General features: G+C 37.8%; 3 protein-coding genes across 4 annotated transcripts in view; 2 read left to right on the top strand and 1 right to left on the bottom strand.

The window, feature by feature from the left end:
• LOC109416657 (uncharacterized) overlaps positions 1 to 24,466 on the top strand; it is a 325,658-nt gene that overhangs the window by 217,598 nt on the left and 83,594 nt on the right. The window lies entirely within an intron of this gene.
• LOC109407392 (zinc finger protein 706-like) lies at positions 2,331 to 3,272 on the bottom strand. The gene is made up of 2 exons (XM_062848901.1): positions 3,113 to 3,272; positions 2,331 to 2,986 (listed from the first exon to the last, which is right to left on the bottom strand). The coding sequence occupies exon 2, from the start codon at positions 2,978 to 2,980 to the stop codon at positions 2,747 to 2,749; it is 234 nt and encodes a 77-aa protein (XP_062704885.1). The 5' UTR covers positions 2,981 to 2,986; positions 3,113 to 3,272; the 3' UTR covers positions 2,331 to 2,746.
• LOC115263253 (uncharacterized) overlaps positions 19,400 to 24,466 on the top strand; it is a 52,183-nt gene continuing 47,116 nt past the window's right edge. For both annotated transcript variants that reach the window (XM_062852729.1, XM_062852728.1), the window contains exons 1-7: positions 19,400 to 19,648; positions 19,706 to 19,968; positions 20,028 to 20,247; positions 20,392 to 20,816; positions 20,881 to 21,124; positions 21,963 to 22,459; positions 22,530 to 22,758. In XM_062852729.1, the coding sequence (XP_062708713.1) occupies positions 19,468 to 19,648; positions 19,706 to 19,968; positions 20,028 to 20,247; positions 20,392 to 20,816; positions 20,881 to 21,124; positions 21,963 to 22,459; positions 22,530 to 22,758 (2,059 nt within the window). In that variant the 5' untranslated portion in view covers positions 19,400 to 19,467. The remainder of the gene's footprint in view (positions 19,649 to 19,705; positions 19,969 to 20,027; positions 20,248 to 20,391; positions 20,817 to 20,880; positions 21,125 to 21,962; positions 22,460 to 22,529; positions 22,759 to 24,466) is intronic.

Genomic DNA, 24,466 nt, shown 5'->3' with positions numbered 1-24,466 from the left:
GGTCCGCAGCTGGAAAGAAATGAAAATTGTGTAACGCTCGTAACGCCTGCCGGGCAAATCAAATGGAGCTGTCACTTTTCCTTGCGGAAAAATATTCCGCTCAATTATTCCTCAAGGAAAAGTGACATTTCTTCCCATACTAATCAGATGTCAAAATTCCTTTGGTAATAAGAGGGATTTTTTCTGGAGTGCTTTTCTTACCAGGTGCGTACTAGACTTATCTTAGATTCTCAGCAAGCTGCGTTCGAAACGCGCAGCCTCAGATCGCGCCAGACCGCGCACGTATAATTTGTACACGGTGTGCACCTTGGCTAAAACTGTTTTGCAGCCGCCGGGTGGAGCTGTCAGCCGCCGTGTACAAATCAAACGGGCGCAATCTTATGGCGGTTGACTCAGATCAGCAGGATCTGAGTGATTAAGCTAGGATGCACAATATGTGTCGGGAAAATATAATTCCAAGTTGGTGAGAATATTACAAACTGAGGGAGGGTAATTGGCCCAGTCAGACCCCTGAATGGGCAATATGGGTTAGTGTGTGGGAATGCCATTGAAGGTTTGTAATATTCTTCGAGGCTTCCAACAGGGCGCGTCCCCGAATTGCGGATAGGGGGAAAAGGGAGATTTTTCGAATTTGTACTGCAATCAATATCAATGTGATATTATCTTCTATGATGTTGTAGTGCTAATGAATGATCTCATTCTATGGGAATCCGAACCTTGTAATGTATTGTTTATTAACTTCAATTTTATAAGCTTCACAAGGTTTTGAAGACAAACATGAGATGAGAGAATTGTCTAATAGGAAAGTCACATCAGCAAAGCTTTTAGGTACATATGCAAATTCTATCCATGGGGTCATGTCTAGCATTTAATGTGTATGGCAATGACTGATACTTACCTAGTAGGGGTACTACAAGACCACGCGGACAATGGGGCACGTTCGGTGTAGTACTAGATTTGTAGTAATGAGCTGAATTTTTGTATGGTGAGAAGGTCATTCTTCGTTTCTGCAATGAAACGGTGCAAAAAGCGTGGGTATTATGATTCCTTGCCTAATTTGATGCTGCTTGAGCAAAACTTTGGATAACTATGTTGTTTATGTTGCAAGAAATGGAGAAAACAACAACATTGTTGCCCAAAATTTTGCTCAAACAGCATCAAATTTGGCAAGGAATCATAATACCCACGCTTTTTGCATCATTTCATTGCAGGAATGGAGAATTGACCTTCTCACCATACTAAAATAGGAGGCAATCAGTTAAGTACTAGATTGAAAGTAGTGAGCTGGATTTTTGTATGGTGAGATGTTCAATTCTCCATTTTTGCAATGAATTGGTGCAAATAGCGTGGGTTATATGATTTCTTGGCTAATTTGATGCTGTTTGAGCAAAAGTTTGGGTAACTTTGTTGTTGTATTATTTATTTCATGCAACTTCAACAACACAGTTACCCAAACTTTTGCTCAAACAGCATCAAATTAGTCAAGAAATCATAATACCCACGCTGTTTGAATCATTTCATTGCAGGAATGGAGAATTGAACATCTCACCATACAAAAATCCAGCTCACTACTTTCAATCTAGTACTTCACTGATTGCCTCCTATTCAGCTCATTACTACAAATCTAGTACTTCACCGATCTGTCCTATTCGATTAAGACTTAATTGGGGATAACATATTTTCCGGAACTGAAGGGACATTTTTTCCGGGGTGACTGACGAGTCGGAGAGGGTAGGAGTGTCCGTTTGTTATAATTGGCTTGCTTGGCATTCGGTCGATTATTGTTTTTTTGGTTTTGGAAGATGCATTTGAATAGCATTGATATCGTCAAGTCTGTACCAACACCCTAATCCTACACCAAAATATCCTTTTCCTATCCCATGGCGTTTATGTGATCAGCAAAGACTATTCAGCCATTACCCCTCCTTATCATCGGCTTTGGACTGACATGCGCTCTCATTGCCCCACCAAATGCTGCAAAATGAAAATGATTAAACGTAGATATTGCCAAGGCAATCTATGATTATTTCATTCGCAATTTCGTGAAACATTTCAAATAATCAGATAATGATGGTTTTCGCAGTTGTTTAATCCATAGGTTCCCAAACTTTTCGGGTGCGCGACCCCCTTTTGCCAGCAAACGTACTTTTCGCGACCCACCATAATAATTATTCCCTCATTTGTTGTATGTTACAGTAAAATATTCAACTGTCCTTCGCGACCCCCTGGGTGAAGGCTGGCGACCCCCCTGGGGGTCGCGACCCACAGTTTGGGAAACTATGTTAATCTGTTTATTGAATCTCTGAAATTAAAAAAAAATAGTTCTTAAATTTGTTTGCAATTTAAAAATTTATTGAATACTCTTTGTTCAGCAATTTCTTCAACGCATCCAACCGAAAACTGTCATGCCAGATTTCAAATGCGACTCGACCCCTGACAAATGCACCTAACTCCATCTACGACCATTCTCAGTAATTCTAAATCTTGCTAAGCTTCTTCGGTTGGATCTAATCTACACATGTACATACAAATTATTGCAAACATTACAATAAAGTAAAATTACGCGAAAAAAAAATCTTGTGGAATTATTTATCTCGGCTCAGCATCTGTTCCTTTGTTGTGTGTGTGTTTGTTTGTCTCGGTATCTCTCTCCGCCACCATCCGCTGCTGCAGCTGTGTCGTATCGACCGACCGACATCGACTTCCTCCTCCCACCAACCACCAGCATTCTCCGGTCCGGTCCCGGTTAAATTTCCTTCAACTCAGCTGGCAGTTCCGACTTGGGATGTTTGTTTTCGAAGTGCTGCTTGTAGGTCTTGGGGTCGGGCATCTGCGATTTACACACCGCACAGGAGAACACGAGCGCCTTCTGGGCGGCTTTCATTTGGTCGCTCAATCCGTGTCCCTGCTGTTTCTTCATTTTGGCTGCCTTTTCCTGAGCCTTCTGCTGCGACTGGATCTTCTGGTGTCCACGGGCCATTTTTCGCTATAATAGCGTGCGTAAAGGGAGGGAGAAAACATGTCAAATTCGTGGTACATTAGGTATGACTTAATATTCGTATTTTCCTCGGAATCATTCACATAAAAACCAAACTGTACGTTATCTACTTACCTATTGCGTATGTTTATCTATGAGAATGAAGGATTAAAGACACGAAAAACTCCCAAAATACTTTTTTTATACAAATTTCGTGTTCTGGATGCGAGTGATGCTGATGAGAAAATCAGTGGAACAATGAATGATGGATGATGGTGAACGCTGTAAATGCATGCGTGAGTAGTTGTGTATTCGGACGTCAAAACCAGTGTTGCCACATTTAAATCTGTATTTTGCCTTTCAAAAATCTTTATAATCTGTATCACCATTTTTTGTCAAAAATCTGTATGAAATCTGTAATATTAAGCGAAAAATCTGTTTGAAATTCTGTAAGTTTCTGAAAAATCTGTATAATCTGTATCATTTCCAAAAATCTGTACATCTGTACATACCTAGCGTAACATTTGAAAAGGGCCTATCTGCAAAACGTAAACATTGAGAAAATCGCATGAGAAGATTACCTCCCAGATTAGTTAATCCTATTTAAAAACGAAAGACTTTTTTAGGTGTTTTATTCCATCTATTGACACATATGGGAATCTACTTTATGGTTCTGTGCATTATTTGCATCATACTATAGCAAAAATTGCATAAATAAAGTATTTTGAACATGAACGGCAGATAGGCCCTTTTACAATCTTAAAATCAGTTAGGCCCTTTCAGTTAGGCCCTTTTATAGTCGGCAATTTCAGTTAGGCCCTTTTATTTTTTTCTTATTTTTAGCTAATTTTAATTATTCTGGATTATTATTATCGATAATTCAAGGAAAGTTGAATAGCTACTGAAAATTATTGGAAAACATGAAAAATAACCCAAATTTACAAAAGGACCTATCTGATTTGAAGGAAAAATTTCAGTTAGGCCCTTTTATTTTTTCTTAATTTTAGCTAATTTGAAATATTTTGGATTTATTTTCATCTATAATTCAAGGAAAGTTAAAGAACTACTAAAAATTATTGGAAAATATGAAAAATAATCAAAATTTACAAAAGGGCCTATCTGATTTGAAAGGTAATTTTCAGTTAGGCCCTTTTGAATGCAGTTAGGCCCTAAAAGATTATTCAATTTCAGATAGGCCCTTTTAAAATTTATTTAAAATACGTGTAAAATAGCTCTTTTCTCATTGATTAAGGTGTTATGGGATAGCTCAGGTAGATATTGATAGGAATAGTGAAAAATCGGGTTTGTTTACATTTTGCAGATAGGCCCTTTTCAAATGTTACGCTAGATACAGAATTCTGTATGAAAAGCTGCAAGAAAATCTGTATGATTACATAAAAATCTGTATATGTGGCAACCCTGGTCAAAACTTGAAAAAATGTCAGTTGCAAATAGGGATGTCTGTTTTACAGGTTTGCGATTCATTAAATCTAGATTGAGTTTAAATAAGGGCGAAAGTAACATGCGAGCACGGGGCTGCTACGATAATCTGATTTTGTTGCCGCTTATCATGCGCAGCTAGAGCTCACTTATACCAACATTCACTCAATACAGCAGCGGGAGAAAATAAGGAAAAACGCACTTTGGCGAACAAAGTTTGCGAAAACAGGTGTTGTGTGTCTTTTCACAAACAATTTCCACTTTCTGTAGGAACTTTACCTAAACATTGACACTCTCAAATTGAAAATTCTGGAGCAACATTTGAAAAGGGCCCAAGAGGTCTTGTGTCTTTTTTCAAAAACGCTCCGTAGGGCATAACAGCAGCCCGCCCACGCATATGAACACCGTTATCCGAAAGATCGATGTTTGCTCTATCTGATAACGGTCTTAGTTTTTGTGAATAAGCTGAGGAGGGCGCAGGAGCGACGTGTGAAGTCATTGTTTATTAATGCTTGTATGCCCTTTTCAAATGTTGCTCCAGAATTATCAAATAATGCCGCATTTTCATGATCAACACTTTTATGAGATCTAATGTGATGCAAGCGTTTTGCACCAATATCCCTCGTAAACAGGCAAACATTCAAATTTCACGACTGTGTTGGTGAATATTTTGGCTGGAGCATAAATTTATACTCCACGTAAGGAGGCACAATCCAACCTGTCAAACTCCATAGTGAAAAAATAGGTTGCCGTCCCCGTGCATGCGAGAGTTCTCTTCAGCAACTCTCTCTTGTGCAAATTAAAGTTACAAGATGCAAATTCAATCGAACTTTTTTACACTTAGACGCTAGATTGCATCGCAATCTAGCGATTTATGACCAAAAAGTGCAACAATACTTGCATCTTGTCACTTTAATTTGAAGAAGAGAGAGCCGATGAATAGAATTCGCTCATGTTACTTTCGCCCTTATTTAAAGTCAATCTAGAATGAAATCGTGTTCCACGCAAATGAACACCGTTATCCGAAAGATCGATGTTTGCTCTATCTGTTAATGGTCTTAGTTTTTGTGAATGGACTTATCCACCGATGAACCAAATTCATCGCGGTCCGAGAATTTTGACACTAGAGCGGGGTCTGTTCCAATCAGAATCGTCTAATTCTGATTGGAATAGACCCCGCTCTAGTGTCAAAATTCTCGGACTGCGATGAATTTGGTTCATCGGTGGATAAGTCCATAGACGAGTGCACCGATGAACTGAAGGTGAAGATATGACGAAGCCACACCTCGAATTTTCAAGAGCACAAATCTGAAGAACCGAAAGTCGGATTGCGCTGAAAAGTTGATCGATTGGTTGCCCGCTGGTGGTAACCAATCGATCAATTTTTCAGCGCTAACCGACTCTCGGTTCTTCAGATTTGTGCTCTTGAAAATTCGAGGTGTGGCTTCGTTATATATTCACCTTCAGTTCATCGGTTCCCAATCAGAATTGTTCAATTCTGATTAGAAATCTTTAACTTCTGATTGGAAGTAACCCCGCTGTAGTGTCAAAATTCTCGGACCGCGATGAATTCAGTTCATCGGTGCACTCGTCTATAAGCTGAAGGGGGCTCAGGAGCGACGTGTGAAGTCATTGTTTACCAATGCTTGTATGCCCTTTTCTAATGTTGCTCCAGATTTCTATAGATTTCCATAAGAGCAAATCCGGAGTAATTCGCGAATGGGGCGTAACTGACAAAGCAACAACATTGTGAAAACAACAATCGAATTTTGCTAATACAATTTCAATAGGACAGATCGGTGAAGTACTAGATTTGTAGTAATGAGCTGAATTTTAGTATGGTGAGAAGGTCAATTCTCCGTTTCTGCAATGAAATGGTGCAAAAAACGTGGGTATTATGATTCCTTACCTAATTTGATGCTGTTTGAGCAAAACTTTGGACAACAGTGTTGTTGTTTTCTCCATTTCTTGCAACATAAACAACATTGTTAACAAAAGTTTTGCTCAAACAGCATTAAATTAGGCAAGGAATCATAATACCCACGCTTTTTGCACTATTTCATTGCAGAAATGGAGAATTTACCTTCTCACCATACTAAAATTCAGCTCATTACTACAAATCTAGTACTACACCGAACGTGCCCCATTGGGTTTCTAAATTAAGAAAAATATATTGATTTTTTTATTTTATACGAAAGAGCACCTTTTTCTGAGCCACTATAATTTTTTTCAGATTTTTAGAACTTTTTTTTGGTACCTAAAATCAATTTCAAAGAGATTTTTTGAAATCACCTTTTGACAGCTGGGTAACTGTTTGACAGCTCCACCATAGACTAATTTCAAGACCTCGATGTACCAAAGAAAACGATCAAATTTTCGGTGACCAGTCCGGTACCCAATAAATATTCATAACCGTGTATTTTTTTCCGTGTAAATTGCCTTTTGTGTAAATTTTATTTAGCGTGTTACACTGATCTGACAGCTCTGACAGTAAGGGACTAAACATAAATTACGTAAAGTGAGTACCGAGGATTGTTCACAATCTGCGAACTTGACTGCGGAAAAAATTGCGACCATGACGCCGCTGGCTCCACCCAGTACAAAATGCGACGAGGGTGATTCGACAAATCGCTCCCATACAAACTTCAAATTGATTTTTAAATAGGTTCCCGGGCACCAAAATTTATGAAAATTTGGATTTCGGCTCAGTTTCGCATGCAGATTCAGAATATGGAATTATCTCAACACCGTTAAAAAAGCCAATTCCTATTTAGAAATAATTCGAAGTAATTCAATATGAACAAGCTTAAATGACAATTCTAACACATTTTCCAAACCAGTACGAATTTAGTAATTTTTGCACTATGTTCGGGTACACGTAACGGGTTTCCCAAGTCTCAAGAGCAAACGCAGTTTTTCTGTTGCTGTTAGCTTTAAGCTGAAACATTTTATTTAGTTAGATAGGATAGTTCAATTTCAAGATCACAACTTACAATATTGGTAAACCGATAGTGCTACCATAGACTAATTTCAAGACCTCGATGTACCAAAGAAAACGATCAAATTTTCGGTGACCAGTCCGGTACCCAATAAATATTCATAACCGTGTATTTTTTTCCGTGTAAATTGCCTTTTGTGTAAATTTTATTTAGCGTGTTACACTGATCTGACAGCTCTGACAGTAAGGGACTAAACATAAATTACGTAAAGTGAGTACCGAGGATTGTTCACAATCTGCGAACTTGACTGCGGAAAAAATTGCGACCATGACGCCGCTGGTGCTACAATTGATGAGTCGGCAGAATTCACGTCGTTTGTTTAGGCTAGATTTAGGTTAAGATATCATTAGTCTAATATTGTACGCTATGATTTAGGCAACTAAACTTACTTTTAATGATAGGATAAGCAAAGTATTATTTTCAAAATATATCACCAATTTAGGCGCAAATGCGTATTTAGAACACGATAGAGTTTTATAATATTAAGTTCAATTTAGCTCTTGATTTCATCCAATTCACTTCTACTCGATGTTTTTGTCCCGGTTCTGTCAGGTCGAAGACTATGACGTGCAACGTCATCTGACGTTGCGTCATACGAATTACGCTGATTCAGCACACGCCGCCGCAACGAGGGGTCCGTCGCCACACACTAAAAATTGCATTAATTTTGTTACGCCCGAACCAAAGCCCAATAATACTAAATACGCCTAATACTATGCGTCTTGAACCGACATCAATCTCAGAATCGCCTTGTTTTTGATTTTGACAGGATTTCGCCGTTTGCTCGGCTGTTTGCTTTCGCCGTGTTTACGTTTTGATTTCGGTTTCGCCTTTTACTTTCGTAAGCAAAACACCAGGACTGGAAGGCGTAATTCTTGTTTTTGTTTTGTGCGACATATAATGGAATTACGCTTTCCACTCAATCCGTGATTTTCAATAGTTAGTAAAGTGATATCTAGTAAAATTTGTGAGTATTTAATAGGAAAATCTAGCATCTTTTTGCTACCACACTGAACGAAGGCTTGCGGTAATGACCAACATGAAAATGTTTTCAAATTTACCATGGCAAAAAGTGATGATCGACCAACAAACGCTTCTTGTGTGCGTTTTGTTTCCGCCCATATCAACCGGTTCGATAGCCGAGTGGTAGCATGCGAGCCTGATGATTTCAAGGTTCTTGGTTCGAATCCAGTTGCCAACAGAAGCTTTTTTTAATTGTAAATAGGGTCCATGGTAAAATTGAAAACATTATTCTGTTGAATTGAAACGAAACTCAGTCTGCACAAATTTAGTGGCGTTGTGTATTTAAATTGACCCTCAGAATAGTAATTTCAACCGCAAGCCGTCTTTCAGTGCATAATCACTAGTAATCCTACATATAGAGATGTGCGGAGGCGGCCATTGTGAGTCAATCGAGCAGAGAGAACTGTCAAAGTGTGAGCCAAATGAACATGTTTATCGTTTGAAGGAAGGCGTTGTTTGAACGGTGTTATTGCAATCGATAATAAATACACAGACAAACAGACGTAACACACTGATAATTCCCATCGTATTTCGATTTAACGATCTTTTTTAAGGTGATTATATGACGAAGCCACACCTGGAATTCTCAAGAGCACAAATCTGAAGAACCGAATGTCGGTTTGCGCTGAAGAGTCGATCGATTGGTCACCACCAGCGGGTAACCAATCGATCAACTTTTCAGCGCAAACCGATGTTCGGTTCTTCAGATTTGTGCTCTTGAGAATTCCAGGTCTGGCTTCGTCATATCTTCACCTTAAAATTTGATAGTTGGCCAACCACCCACCTGTGGCGCTCACATCGTTTTTGTTCGAGTTTGACGTTTGCTCACTACCGCCACCTAGTTGATGGTCGGCCAAACTTAGTAATTTTAGCATTGGGCGATTATGTTTCCGTGACTATGATTTGAATCGAAAAATGTTCGAAGTGTTACGTCTGTTTGTCTGTGATAAATATATTACAAATATTTATTTTTATTATCGAGAATTTGATAAGTTTGAAAAGTTCGAATATAATAAGCAAACGTAAACAAAACAACTTGCACTACAACAAAGTCACAAAAGGTTTGAACATCTAACTTTGTGGCAAGTGTTGGAACGTGTGTTGGAAGCTGTTGTAAACAAAACAAACAGCGTTGCCGAATCGACATATGTAACTTCCGCTCATCTCTATGTAGAGGATTTCTAATAATCACTTAAATTGGATTTTTAAATTAAGAAAAATATAATGATTTTTTGATTTTATACGAAAGAGCACCCTTTTCTGAGCCACTATGATTTTTTTTCCGATTTTTAGAACCTTATTTTGGTACCTAAAATCAATTTCAAAGAAATTTTTTGAAATCACCTTTTGACAGCTGGGCCACTTTTTGACAGCTCCGCCCAGTACAAACTGCGACAAGGGGTGATTCGACAAATCGCTCCCATACAAACTTCAAATTGATTTTTAAATAGGTTCCCGGGCTCCGAAATTTATGAAAATTTGGATTTTGGCTCAATTTGACATGCAGATTCAGAATATCGAATTATCTCAACACCGTTAAACAAGCCAATAGGCTCCTAAAGTCCTATCGGGATTCTTGTTTTAAACCACAATATATGGTTCAAGAGTACATCCCGCATAATCACTAACTGTAAATGCAACGTTTTTCATACTGTAGATGACTATTAACAATTGTCCTTGAACCATTTCTCAGACTATCCTAGATTACAGTAAGATAACCATTTCATGTACAGATTTGCCAGTATGGCAAATGGTTATCCGCCAAATTACAGTATGTGGAATAGGCGGTTAAGATCTAGGTGGTGCGAATAGAAACGGTTTTATTTTTCAAGCTAGCTAACACACACCTACACACTCCCGGCACACAGCTTGTAAACACGCACGAGCGTTCAATTTTCTTGCAACCACCTCTCTCAGCGCGGTTGTCAAACACGCCGTCGCGACGCTGTTCGGAAATGGTAAACATGATCAATCCACCATCATTCCGATTTTGTTCTCGTGTTCAAAGTTTATTATTTTCCATTCGCGATGGAAACTTTGATGGATTGTTGTTACAAAATTAGCTAGAATAGGCTCAAAACAATGTTTATCCTTCTCCTCGCTTTCCAACGGCTTGGCAGCGGCAAATGGAGATATCGTGACAACAGTTTTGATTATATCCGCAGCACCTAGATAACAATACTCTTCAATCAATCACACAGGTTCAACAAGGTTTAACATAACCTCCATCTTCAATGTTTGGCTCCCGATGTTTGGCTCCCGATGAGAGAGCATATTGAGTCAGTCCGCGATACTCAGGTTAAGATAGGTTACCATAAAAAAACGCTCGTTTTCTCGAACAAATTTTTCGCAAAACAGTAGAGGATATGGTCAATATACTATCCAGTTTTTCAGACAATTCACTGGTTATCAAATGGTTAGAGAACTGTTTTACAATAAATCTGGGGGAAAACTAACAATGTATGTGTTATGATTGATTTATGGTCTTTCACGCTATTTTAAACGTATGCTATATGGTTCTTCTGTATTCAAACCGTTAAAAACTAATGCTTTTGTTTTATTAAAATTATGAAATATAAAAAATCAGGACGATAGTTTTGTTTACAGGTTGTAATTATTGTCGCGCTTATCTTAGATTCTCAGCAAGCTGCGTTCGAAACGCGCAGCCTCAGATCGCGCCAGACCGCGCACGTATAATTTGTACACGGTGTGCACCTTGGCTAAAACTGTTTTGCAGCCGCCGGGTGGAGCTGTCAGCCGCCGTGTACAAATCAAACGGGCGCAATCTTATGGCGGTTGACTCAGATCAGCAGGATCTGAGTGATTAAGCTAGGATGCACAATATTAACATACTTTTATTGATATAATTAAATATGAACCAATTTATAATAAAAAGGTAGTTACAATCTATTTACATGAAGTTGTTGTTCCTGTGGTTGTTCTATCCCCTGATAAAAAATATCATAAAAATACGATAAATTTTATTGTTACAACACCATTTATTCGAAAAATATTCACCATTAAACGTTTTGTAATTTACACTGCACACTCACCATCACCCCTATTGTTCTATACCATTCGGCGAATGGTAAATGGCACTTTTACAATAAAAAATGGTGGTCGTTATGTATCTTAACCATAAAATTTTGAGAAAATTTTCATACACTTTTTCGCGAAAAACAATAGAATGTATTGTGTTTTTATGAGACATTTTTAGGGCAATTTTCGAAAGAAAACAATATATCTTAATGTTTTTTCATTGTTCTTACAATACAAATACAATTAATTGAATGGCGTCAAATAAATCGTTGTTGTAATAAAAATACTATAATATTCGTTATAATTTGTAAGCAGTTTTCGCTTTTGAAAATCCATAGAATTTATATTTCCCGCTAACATTTATATCCAGCATTTGCGAGCACTAACGGCCGCCAGAATGATATGCACATTTCATGATAAGAGTCAAACACTCTGATGTCTGTCTGGTATGTGTTGCTTGGCGGCTGTTGATAAGATCTATCATCAATCTTTTCAAATAACTGCCAAATATCACAAGTCAGACCTCAGGTTGTATGATCCATACCATAAATCGTTCACAATTCATGTGGCCATTAGTATCTGTAAATGCTGAAGAAAAATGTTACCGAGAAATATGAATTCTTTAGTTTTTAAAAGACGAAATCTGTTTACATAACAACAAATATTATTGCATGTTTATTTTAACATCGGTTCAATTGACCCCATTAAACAAATTGTATTTGTATTGTTATCAATGGTAGTTTACTATTTACTACATAGATTCCTTTAATTTATTGGAAAACATTAGAAAAATCATTGTTTATCTTTTTCTTGTCGTAACGTCCTCACTTGGCTAAAACCTGCTTTTCAGCTAGTTTTCTATAAGTACTTCCTCAGTTATTCATTGAGACCTTCCTCTGCCAACACGGCTTGACGTCTGTCAGTCGTTGAAGTTTTAGCGAATAATATTCGATAACCAAAACATCTACTGTACTCAAATTTGAAACGAAAACAAAAAAAATATGTCAAGTGATTTTGTATTTGATTATACAAACATGTTCCAAGCAACAATAATATTTATTGTTATTTAGGCTGATACAAATTTTATTTTGACTTTTTGTCTCCCCCCCTTCAAAAATTTTTGGCTGGATTTTGCATTTTGAGGGGGCAGATAAAAAAATATTTATCAAAATTTCGGGTCTTGCTCAAAATTCTTTAACAAATCCGATGAGTTTTTAATATTTTTCAAATTAAATGCTTTATCATTTTTATCCCCCCCCTCGACCAGTCAAAGAGTGGTGGGACAAAAAGTGAAATAAATATTTGTAACGGCCTTATATGTTACGAATTGTTTTCAAGTGTAATTGAGAAATAAACACTTTTTTAATAAAAAGTCCATGAGAACTTTGCAGGCACTTTTGCAACTATTTAAAAACAACTTAAATTAATTTTTACTTATAGTAATTTTAAATTATTATAGAACTATTGAAAAACAATCGAATCAATTAGTCACTAATAAAGCTAATGTTCACTTATTGTACGAATTATATGGGCTTGATTTCTATTGTAAAAAGTAACAATATATCTACTATGTGTTTTATTGTGAACAATAAAACCTGTAACGAACGCGAATCAATCAATTTGCATTTCAAACTCAAGTTGTCATTTTCCTTAAGTTATACAGCGCACCGCATGGCATATTGTTAGTTGCAATATGCGCATAGTTGATAATTCTCTGCTACCCAAGACAATTACGTCATAAACTAATCTTCTACGAAGGACCAAGAAAGAGACCCATAAATTGTAATGAAAATAGTGACGCACCGATAGTGGCGGCGATAACAAAGTAGAGATAATAAGAAAGGGACCCAAAAGATAATGAGTCAAATCAGGTAGAATGTATTGTACATTCATTCATATATATAAGGCTTAGCATTAGTAATAAAGTTAGTTCTAGACCACAGTTCTACAGTGTATGTTTTCTACATCCGAAAACCGTAAAGCTCCGGCGTCACATTTTGGTGAACTACCAGAGAGGAAAGTACTCGCGACGTTGTGTTGAAATTGTGCAGTGATACCGGCGCGCGGAGATCAACTAGAATAAGTGGAAAGGACTCCGACAATATAAAAAGTTGTCGTAATAAATAGCTACAGTGATTGATTTTGTAACGTGGTTTACTGTCGCCAGGAGTGCAGTCTGAGTGTTGTGCATTGTCACAAAATTTAACTGTTACAAATCTTGAGCCAATAGTGGCAAACATTCGAAAGTTGTGAATAGATATTCACGAATCGTGTCTAAAATACCTTGTGTGTTGAATATTAAAACCCAGAGTGGTAATTCAAGTGAAACTAGGACATTGGACATTTTTGAAAATAGTGAAACTGCAGTGTGTGAATTAACAAAAAGGTTTGGAAATACCTTTAGAAGCTGTCATCAGAAGTGAACGCGCAGATCCGGCAAAAGGAAACAGAGAAGCAAAGTAGCAGCAAACAACCAGGTGAGAGTAAAGTGAACATTTGCGATGGCAAAATCAAAAGCTATGTTCCAATTCGTGGAAAATAAGAACGGAAACTGCCGTTTATGCAAGGAAGCTGACACCAAGGATAATATGGTGTCTTGTGACGATTGTGATAGGTGGTTCCACCTTAGTTGTGTGCACCTTAAGCATACGCCGTCACAAGAAGAGCGATTCCTTTGCGCCAAATGCGAATATCTGGAAATCGAACGAGCGACATTATTGGACGTAAAAGTGAAGTTTGATTTAGCGAACCAGCTAAATGAATCGCTGAAAATTCAACAAGATGTGGCAAACAGACGTCAGTCTGAAGGTTCTTTAAATGCGACGAGGCAAGCATTAATCAAGCTTCCAAAATTTAGTGGAGAGGCTCGTGAATGGCCGAAATTCAAAAGCATTTTTAAGGACACATCTGCCGAAGGTAGATTTACCAATCTCGAAAATTTATCAAGATTGGAAGAAGCTCTGTATGGCCAAGCTGCCAAGAGCGTGTCAAATTTGATGATAGGGGCTGCTAATGTTCCTAGAATAATGCAACGGCTTGAAGAAATTTATGGGAGACCGGAGGCTATTTATCAGCAATTATTGAACGAGCTGATAAAAACATTGAATCAACCCAAACTCCATACTATCGATATTGCTAACGCATTGGACGATTTGGTTGTGACAATGGAAACATTGGCCAAGCCAGAATTCCTTCATGATTATCGGTTAATTACTGACATAGTATCAAAGCTACCATTTAGTATGCAGATAACATGGACAGAAGCGCTTCAAAGAAATGTCAGTCAGCCAACTCTCCATGATTTGAATAAGTGGCTGCAAACTCACGCAACGACATTACGGAGATTAGCACCACCTACAAGAAAGGAACAAAAGCCCAGAATCAATATTCATAACAATCCTTCAAAAATGCAGTGCAACATTTGTAAGCATGAGCATCAAACGTTCAAGTGCAACATATTGAAAAACCTCAATGTTGAGCAAAGGCAACAACGAATTCAACAATTGAAACTGTGTTTTTCTTGCCTGAACAAAGGACACGGTAGTAAGTTTTGCAGAAGCAAGCGAGAATGCTAAATAGACGGTTGCAAAGGAATGCACAATCGTTTATTGCATAAAGCAGCCGTCGAGAAACCCAAGGAAAATCAAAATCTGGAGAAGGACAAAACTAACAATAATCATCATGGAAGTCGAAAATCAACGGTATATTATCAAATAGTACCAGTAACGTTGCAGAATGGAAACCTCTCTTTGGAAACATTCGCTTTCCTTGATCCCGGCTCGTCATTAAGCCTTTTGGATCAATCGGTAGCGGATAAACTTGGGCTCCATGGACGGTCAGAACCACTGGAATTAACCTGGACGCAGAACGTTTCAAAGGAATCACCTAGCCGAAGAGTACAGCTGTGGATACGCGGACATGGAGGAAAAACTTATTCAATGAAGGATGTCAGGACCATCGAGGACATTGAACTTCCAACGCAAACATTGGATATTAAACACATGAAGAAGGAGTTCACTTATTTAGCTGATGTTCCAGTTCAGGGATACGTCAACGCCAAGCCCACGATTTTAATTGGTATGGAGCACGCTCATTTGTTGTTGACGACCGACAGAAGGATAAGTGACGAGAACTCGCCGATGGCAGCGCGTACCAAACTAGGATGGTTGATTTTCGGTAAGGTATATAGAGGTGAGCCTTCATATTCTTTTTGCATTAGAGAGCATGAAAGTACAGATTTAAGAGCAATTTTTGAAAATTATTGTTCTACTGAAAACTTTGGAGTCAACGTCGTTAATAAATTACCAAAATCAGCAGAAGTAGAAAGAGCTGAATCAATTATTAAAAATACAATTAAATATGAAAACGGACATTACTCAATAGGATTATTGTGGAAAACTGAAAGCATGAGTTTCCCTCCAAGTTTTAATAATGCTTTCAAACGTTTGGAAATATTGGAGAAGACATTAGCTAGGAAACCAGAGCTAAGAAAATGGGCAATTGAGTCATTTGAAGGATTTGTTAAAAAGGGTTATGCCCGTAAGCTTAGCCCACGTGAGCTACTACAGGAACATCCAAACACCTATTATTTGCCTCATTTTATTGTGACAAATAAAAACAAAGTCCCACCTAAATCAAGAATTGTTTTTGATGCAGCTGCAGCAGTAGAAGGAGTATCTTTTAACTCAGCACTGCTTTCCGGTCCTGACACAGTAAAATCTTTGTTCGGTGTTTTGCTAAGATTCAGAGAGTTCAAAATCGCTGTTACAGGGGATATACAAGAAATGTTTCAGCAAATAAAAATTGTTATGGAAGATCAGCCTGCACAAAGATACCTTTGGAGACAATGTGAGGCCGATAGGGATCCGAGCGTATATGTGATGGAATCAATGATTTTTGGATCAACGTGTTCTCCTGCTTGTGCTCAAGCAGTGAAAAATTATAATGCACAGCTTTTTAAGGATGATTTTCCAAAGGCTTCTGAGGCTTCTGAAAATAACTTTTATGTTGATGATTATTTGGATAGCTTTGATGAAATTAAAGAAGCATCTGAAGTTGTTCAGGGTGTTATAAATATTCAACAGTATGCTGGATTTCATCTAAGAAATTTTATTACAAATTCGCAACAGCTTGCCAACGTTATTCCTTCAGAAAGACTTCATGTTTCAGAAATAAAATGGTTCGAGAATAAAGAAATACCAACTGATAAAGTATTGGGTATCTATTGGAATACAACAACTGATTTGATCGAATTTCAATTAAAACTTGATCGATTGGAATTCACAAGGTTGATTACAAAGAGAGAAACTCTCTCGTTTGTAATGAGTATTTACGATCCCTTAGGGTTAATTTCGAACTTCACAATTCATGGTAGAATTCTTTTACAAAAATGGCATAAAGAATCTTCTGATTGGGATAGCCAGTTACCAGATAGTTTATCAAATTTTTGGAACTCTTGGATAGATATGCTTAAACTTGTCACCCATTTTAAGATTCCAAGATGTATGACCTTGAAAAATGCATTGTTTTATGAGTTGCATATGTTCGGAGATGCTTCGGAAAATGCTTTTGCTGCCGTTGTGTATCTGAGAAGTGTTACTGCAAATGGCACTGATGTGAATATAGTGTCAGCAAAGGCAAGAGTTTCACCGAATAAAATGTTATCCATACCACGTTTAGAGTTGCAAGCAGCAATATTAGGGATAAGATTGTTGAATACCGTAAAGAAAGAATTAAGAATTTCGATTTCAAAATGCGTCATGTGGTCAGACAGTCAAACTGTCCTAGCCTGGATTAATAGTCAGCATAGGCGGTATAAGCAATTCGTAGCTCATCGAGTTGCTGAAATCTTAGAAACAACTTCAATGGATCAATGGAGATATATAAAATCATCATTAAACCCTGCTGATGAAGGTACAAAAATTAAAAAGGGAGCATCATTATGGCTCAATGGACCATCGTTTTTAAGAAAATCAGAAAGTTAATGGCTAAAGATGGACAAGTAAGATCTGCTGAAATTAAAACATCTAAAGGTATTTATGAAAGACCAGCCGTCAAAGTGGCAATTTTAGATGTTCGGAAAATTCAAAAGCCAAAGCCATCTTTAGAAACAAATGATGATTTATTTCAACAAACTCAAAACTTTCAAGGAAGTCATGACACAATTCCACTTTCAGAACCGAAGAAACTAGATTCACCAGATTTAATCCCGAATCAAGATGATCATGAAGAAATGTGCAATCTACGTTCGAATAAAACCATAAGAACAAAAAATCCTAGTAACTTCATATCGTTTATGTTGCTTGTATACATGTTTACATTAATCTTTGCTTTCGAAACTAGAGGATTGATAGCATTTGATTGTGCCAACCCAGAGGTAAACATGACAAGTTACTCGCTTCTTGATGTAGCTTCTTGTATTCCTCAGAAAAGTAATTTGAGTTCAACAGAAATGAACCTGTATAGAGGAAATGTGTATCCAAAATTCAACACAAATGTCTAGTCCTAAGTAAAAAGACAATATTAATATCATTTCATATAATAAGTAATAAATCGCTTATCGACAATTATTATTGTAAATCTAGTAGATTTACGGGGTCCGGAATGTAACGAACGCGAATCAATCAATTTGCATTTCAAACTCAAGTTGTCATTTTCCTTAAGTTATACAGCGCACCGCATGGCATATTGTTAGTTGCAATATGCGCATAGTTGATAATTCTCTGCTACCCAAGACAATTACGTCATAAACTAATCTTCTACGAAGGACCAAGAAAGAGACCCATAAATTGTAATGAAAATAGTGACGCACCGATAGTGGCGGCGATAACAAAGTAGAGATAATAAGAAAGGGACCCAAAAGATAATGAGTCAAATCAGGTAGAATGTATTGTACATTCATTCATATATATAAGGCTTAGCATTAGTAATAAAGTTAGTTCTAGACCACAGTTCTACAGTGTATGTTTTCTACATCCGAAAACCGTAAAGCTCCGGCGTCACAAAACCAGTCATATCTGGAGCTCGATTTGAATAGGTCGTATGTGCTTTTGTCGATATAAAATTCGATCAGTTTATTTTAGTTATTGTAGCAATATGGGAGATATTTTGGAGACTTTTAATGATGCAACGGAAAGCCTGTTTTGTAAGGATTCTGCTGCATGTATCAACTTTGTTCAATTTTAATAGTTTTCGCTGTAATAAGCGAATCCAACTGATCGAATTTTTAATCGACAAAAGTACATACGACCTATTCAAATCGAGCTCCAGATATGTTAATAATATTTACCATGTAATGAATGGTAATTTTTTATCCGGGGATCCACCTTATTTAATCGATAAAATTCTTCAATGGTAGTTTGAGCAATGAGCATCCCAACATTACCGAAACAAAATCTGGAGCTCGATTTGAATAGGTCGTATGTACTTTTGTCGATTAAAAATTCGATCAGTTGGATTCGCTTATTACAGCGAAAACTATTAAAATTGAACAAAGTTGATACATGCAGCAGAATCCTTACAAAACAGGCTTTCCGTTGCATCATTAAAAGTCTCCAAAATATCTCCCATATTGCTACAATAACTAAAATAAACTGATCGAATTTTATATCGACAAAAGCACATACGACCTATTCAAATCGAGCTCCAGAAATAAACAACAGATAGAGCTGTGCGGCGTTTGAGGTAGAACAAGCAAAACAAGTAGTTTTGGAATTAGTTTTGGTTTTATCTCAAAAAGTGTCTAAATTATTGCACAAATTGATTGGAAAAATAGGCCTTTTCATGTGACAGATCCGTGCATGCATTTGTTTACAAAGCTTGAACAACAGCTGCTAACAAGAACGTGTCATCTTCATAGAAGAACTGTCAAACGCCCGAACAATCAGCTGATTTAAGACGTCAAATGAAAAGGCCCATTGGCAGAAAGTGAGTTTTATTAGAGGTAAATATGTGATATAAAATATCGCAGCTTTTTCCAACAATCTAGACATGGAGGACCTGGACCAACCGTGGATGAACGACGATCGAGATTACGATGACGACGTCGTGGTTGAGCGGGATGAGGAAGTCGAGCAGGAACCCATCGAAGTTGTGCAGGAAGAACTAGATGATGAGTATGCCCGGGAATATTTTCGCAAGTTTGAACCAGATTCAGATAACGATAAAAACGGTTTGTTGGCATTGTTCTTTTTGTTGAAATAAGCATTCATATTTTACTTTTTATTAGAACGTGAGACCTCGTACAAATCAATCCGGGCGGTAAGGAAATATTGCAAAGAGAGAGGCTTACCGTACCTTCGCCACAACGGTTACCAACAACCAGCGCGGAACGTTAAAGATGCCTGTATGTGTTTTAAATTTTGCTATGCAAAGTTTATGGAAGATACACGAGAGAAAATGCTAAACAATTTGCTGGAGCTGTCTGCTGAAGGTCAAAACATATTCCTGATATGTCACATAGAAGTCGTTCCAGCGCATCGCCCGAAGCATGTGAGTTCCTTTTGTTTCTTAATGTTTCGAACCTGTTATGTATCCATGTGTAATTGCAGGGAAAGCAGCAGAAATCTGTTCGCAACTACTATTTGCCTTCCAACTCGGGAAGAGTGCGAGTATGCAAGATGATGTTTGCGAACACATTCGACCTTAGCGATAAAAGAGTTCGAGTATTGAATCACAAAGCAGAAACCGGTGCCTACGATGGTTGGCTGCGAAAATTCCGGTCGTCGATCCAAGAAGCTGGCAACGTTCCGTTGGAAGAACAAGAATCGAGTGAGTTTCGTGATGGCACTTATTTTCGTAGATAGAGTTTTTAGAAGATAATATCTGCTTTTTAAATATTGATGAAAAACAACTGTGTCTGGCTTTGGAGCAACTGAATTTTTATTACCAAGTTAATCATATTCTTCATTACAGGCCATGATGTAGACGATGTTGAACTGAACTCCCCTCAAGATCCAATTTCGAATGATCATCCTACCAAAAACCAATCGCGTGTTGGATCTGATGATGAATCGGACGTCGAACTCGTTTCATCGATTGTTAAGAGCGACAATGTTTCTGCCGAACCCAAACCACTGTTGGACGACGTGTTCTTAGACCGCTACTTCCAACAGCAGTACGAAGTTAATTCGATGCAGGATGAACTCGGTAGCAGCAACACTGAAACTCCCAATAAGGTGAAAAACACCCCGCTGGAACCATGTTCGTGCGTTGTCTATCAGTGTACGCATTGGTTTACGGAAGATTGGCGCCTGAAGATTTACAGTCGTTACGCCATGTTGCCTCCTGCGAAACAGGTGCAATTCCTGCAGGATCATACAGAACAGATTCCGAAAAAGGTTCGTCATTGATCTATGGAAGTGATAATTGATTTTGCTAATGTATTGTTCATTTTATTACCAGCGTGCCAAAACGGACTCATCGAGGCGCACTTACAGTCAGCTTTATTTTATACCAACGACAACCGGTCGAACCAGGGTTTGCAAAGTAATGTTCCTAAACACATTTCGGATAAATGATCACAAAATTCGAGATTTGAACAGCAGAAATGAAGAGACACCTGAGCAAGCAACGGATCTGGATCCGCAGGAAGGTGGTAATACATCGCGAGTGATTAGCAAATTTGCATTCGATCCAACACTGATAGGTAAGTATAATAGGAGAAATATTTAGCTCCGGCGCTTCACAGCAGATCCGATGAAGGTATGGTAAGGGACCATTTGGGCAAAAGCACCTATTTTGGGCACTTGCTGCTATAACTCAGTCAATTTCAAACCAATTGATATAAAATTTTGTACATGGCTAGATACTGTGCGTATCTTATCGTCTTCCAAAAATCAAGTCAATAGGACAGATCGGTGAAGTACTGGATTTGTAGTATTGAGCTGAATTTTAGTATGGTGAGAAGGTCAATTATCCGCTTCTGCAGTGAAATGGTGCAAAAAGCGTGGGTATTATGATTCCTTGCCTAATTTGATGCTGTTTGAGCAAAACTTTGGGCAACAGTGTTGTTATTTTCTCCATTTCTTGCAATATGAACAACATAGTTGTCCAAAGTTTTGCTCGAACAGCATCAAATTAGGTAAGGAATCATAATACCCACGCTTTTTGTACCATTTCATTGCAGAAACAGAGAACTGACCTTCTCACCATGCTAAAATTCAGCTCATTACTACCAATCTAGTACTACACCGAACGTGCCCCATTGGCTGAAAACTGTCTGAGCTACTACAGCAAGTGCACAAAATAGGTGCTCCTCCCCAAATGATCCCAGACCCTACATCGTGCATCTAATCTTCATCTTATCTTTTAAATCTTGTTTCCAATACTCTGTAAAACCATGAATGCAGCAGATGCTGTTCATTTGATGCAAATTGTGCTTCAGCTCGATAGCAGAGTGGTTTCATCACTAACAGAATAACTTGCGTTACCTATTGATGTATTACATACTTTTACCTATTTGTTTTTTTTACTTAAAATTTTAGATCCATTAGCCCTGACGGAGGCGGAATCTCCACCCAGAAAAAAGCGGAGATCTTCTAAACTGATCGAGGAAAGCCAAAGTGGTACCAAATTAGGAAACACACTAAAGTCTACTGAAACCATAAAACCTAAGCAACGTTCTGAAATGGAAGTCACAAAAACTCAAAGTTCAAGTGATGATGAAGACGACGGTCCATCGAATGATTACAATCAACCTAAATCACATCAACCACCACCAGCCGAACTCGATGACGCATTTCTGGCTGACTATTTTCTCAGCTATGAGAATAATGACCGAACCAAAGTCAGAAAAAGTTGGCTTAACCTAAAGGTCGACGAAGCCGTTCCGTCGGCTTGTTCGTGTCAGAGGCAGTGCTACAGCAAATTCCCAGACGAAGCGCGCAGTAAAATATTCTCCCGTTTCGTCAAATTGACCCCAATCAACCAGCAGCGGTTTCTGTACCGTCATGTCCAAGTCCAACACATTCCAGGCGCTGTGGTAAGTATTATCGTCCACTATTGTTGCCCTATCAAAGATCATCCGTTTTACCCTTCATATTAAATTTCAGACAAGAAGGAAAAAATCTTACACTTACTTTCTACCCTCCAAAACGGGACTGGTGACAGTTTGTTATATTATGTTTCAAAATGTGTACAGAGTTACCCATAAAAAGATGCGTGGGCTGGTAAAACGGCACTTTCTTGGAGATGATCCCAGTTTTAGCACACAGACGGCACAGGAGGACGGTAGCGATCCCGGTGTCCTGGTGGAGGACGTTGTCGAAAACGATTTCGCAGGTGCGTAGGTATTCCAGTGTTCTTGATTATTATATTTTTGGCATTTTATAGCATATCTTGGACAGAAGCTTCAGTTTTAGCCAGTCCGGAGTTTTGGCCATAGTGCGGTATTCAGTCTGTTGCGATCTAAATCGGCATGAATTTATTTTTTACTAGTAGATCCTAATATAGTACAGGTATACCTCGATTTAGTGGACCCTCGATTATATAGACCCTCGATTTTATGTACTTCGATTTTATGTACATTTTACCTCGATTTTATGCACATAGAAGGAAAAGGGGGATGGCTTTCTCAGTCTTTGATTCAAGAACGATTTTTATCTACATTCCCGACGTTTCGGCCTAGGGATTTGGCCTTTTTCAAGGGTCGCTGAAAACATGTATTTTAACATTTATCATTTAACATTTAACATTGAACATTTAACATTTAACATATAAACATTGATAAAAACTCACTAGTGTCTACCGTCTATCGTTTTTGTAGTTTTTGCATATAGAATGCTCTTCTGGGTTGCTTTTCATGTACCCCCTTTTCCATCAAGTTCCCAGTCGTAAAATCCCATACTAAATTTATGCACATATTTTTAAATAATAAAATTTTAAATATTCTATCAGTTTGAAATTTGTAGTTTGTATCATGATGACTTATAATGCAGGGGTCTTCAGCCTTTTGACACGCGGAGCACTTCATATCAATAAATTGTTTTGTGAAGCGCCCATTTAAGCCTGTGCAGCCTTTGATGCTGTCTTGCTCTCTCCCTCAGGAGTTTTGACGTTTACTGAGGTCCTCGTTTTCAAAAATTACGATGGAGTGAGGAAGATAGCACATACTGGTGCACAGGCTAATAGCGGCAAAGCATACCTCATGACATACTTAGTTTTATATATTTACCTTAATCTCGTACTTCCCTTTCAGAATTCCTGGAGGAATCTTTGAAGGAACCGCTTGAGAAATTCCTGAAGGAACTTCTGAAACAATTTCTGAATGAATCCATGGAACAATTTTTGAATAAACCCCTGCCGAAATATCTGATGTAATTCTAGTAATATTAAAGAAGTCTCTAAAGATATTTCTATAAGTATCGCTGAAAAAAATTCAGAAGCAAAAAAAAAATCTTAAGAAAATTCTAAACAAACTCCTGAAAGAATTTCTGAAAAAGAAAGGTATATTTTTAGAATCCATAGATGGATTTTCTGAAGAAATCCCGTAAGGAATACCGGATAACTCCTGGCGGAATACCTGACAAAACCTCTTGAGATATTTTTGAAAAAAAAATCTTGGAGGAACTCCCATATAAATATCCTAAACAATTTTTTAATGAATTCCTGGAGAAATCCATAGGGAAATGCTTGGAGGAAATCCTGGAGAAATTTCTAGAAAAATGCATAGACATGCTCCCGGCGGAATTTCTGATGAAATCTCTGCGTCAATTTCTGCAGAAATCTCGGCAAGAATATCTTCCAGCCTTTCCATAGCAATCATCTGCAAAGAAGTCTGCAAAATCTGCAGAAAAAATTCTAAAGTAATCCTTGGGGGATTTATTAAGCAATTTCTAGAAGAGGAATGTCTTGAAGGAATATCTATTCCTTTATAATCTCTTGCAGAACTCCTGAAGCAATCCTTGGAGATAGTTCTTTAGAATGCTCCTGAGAAAATTTTGAAGGAGTTTTGAGTTTCTGATTATCAATGTATTCGTGAATCATATTC

This window comes from Aedes albopictus, chromosome 2, assembly GCF_035046485.1.
Source record: "Aedes albopictus strain Foshan chromosome 2, AalbF5, whole genome shotgun sequence".
NCBI lineage: Eukaryota > Metazoa > Arthropoda > Insecta > Diptera > Culicidae > Aedes > Aedes albopictus.
The sequence above is the reverse complement of the archived record's forward strand: the minus strand, read 5'-3'. Positions and strand labels throughout refer to the sequence as shown.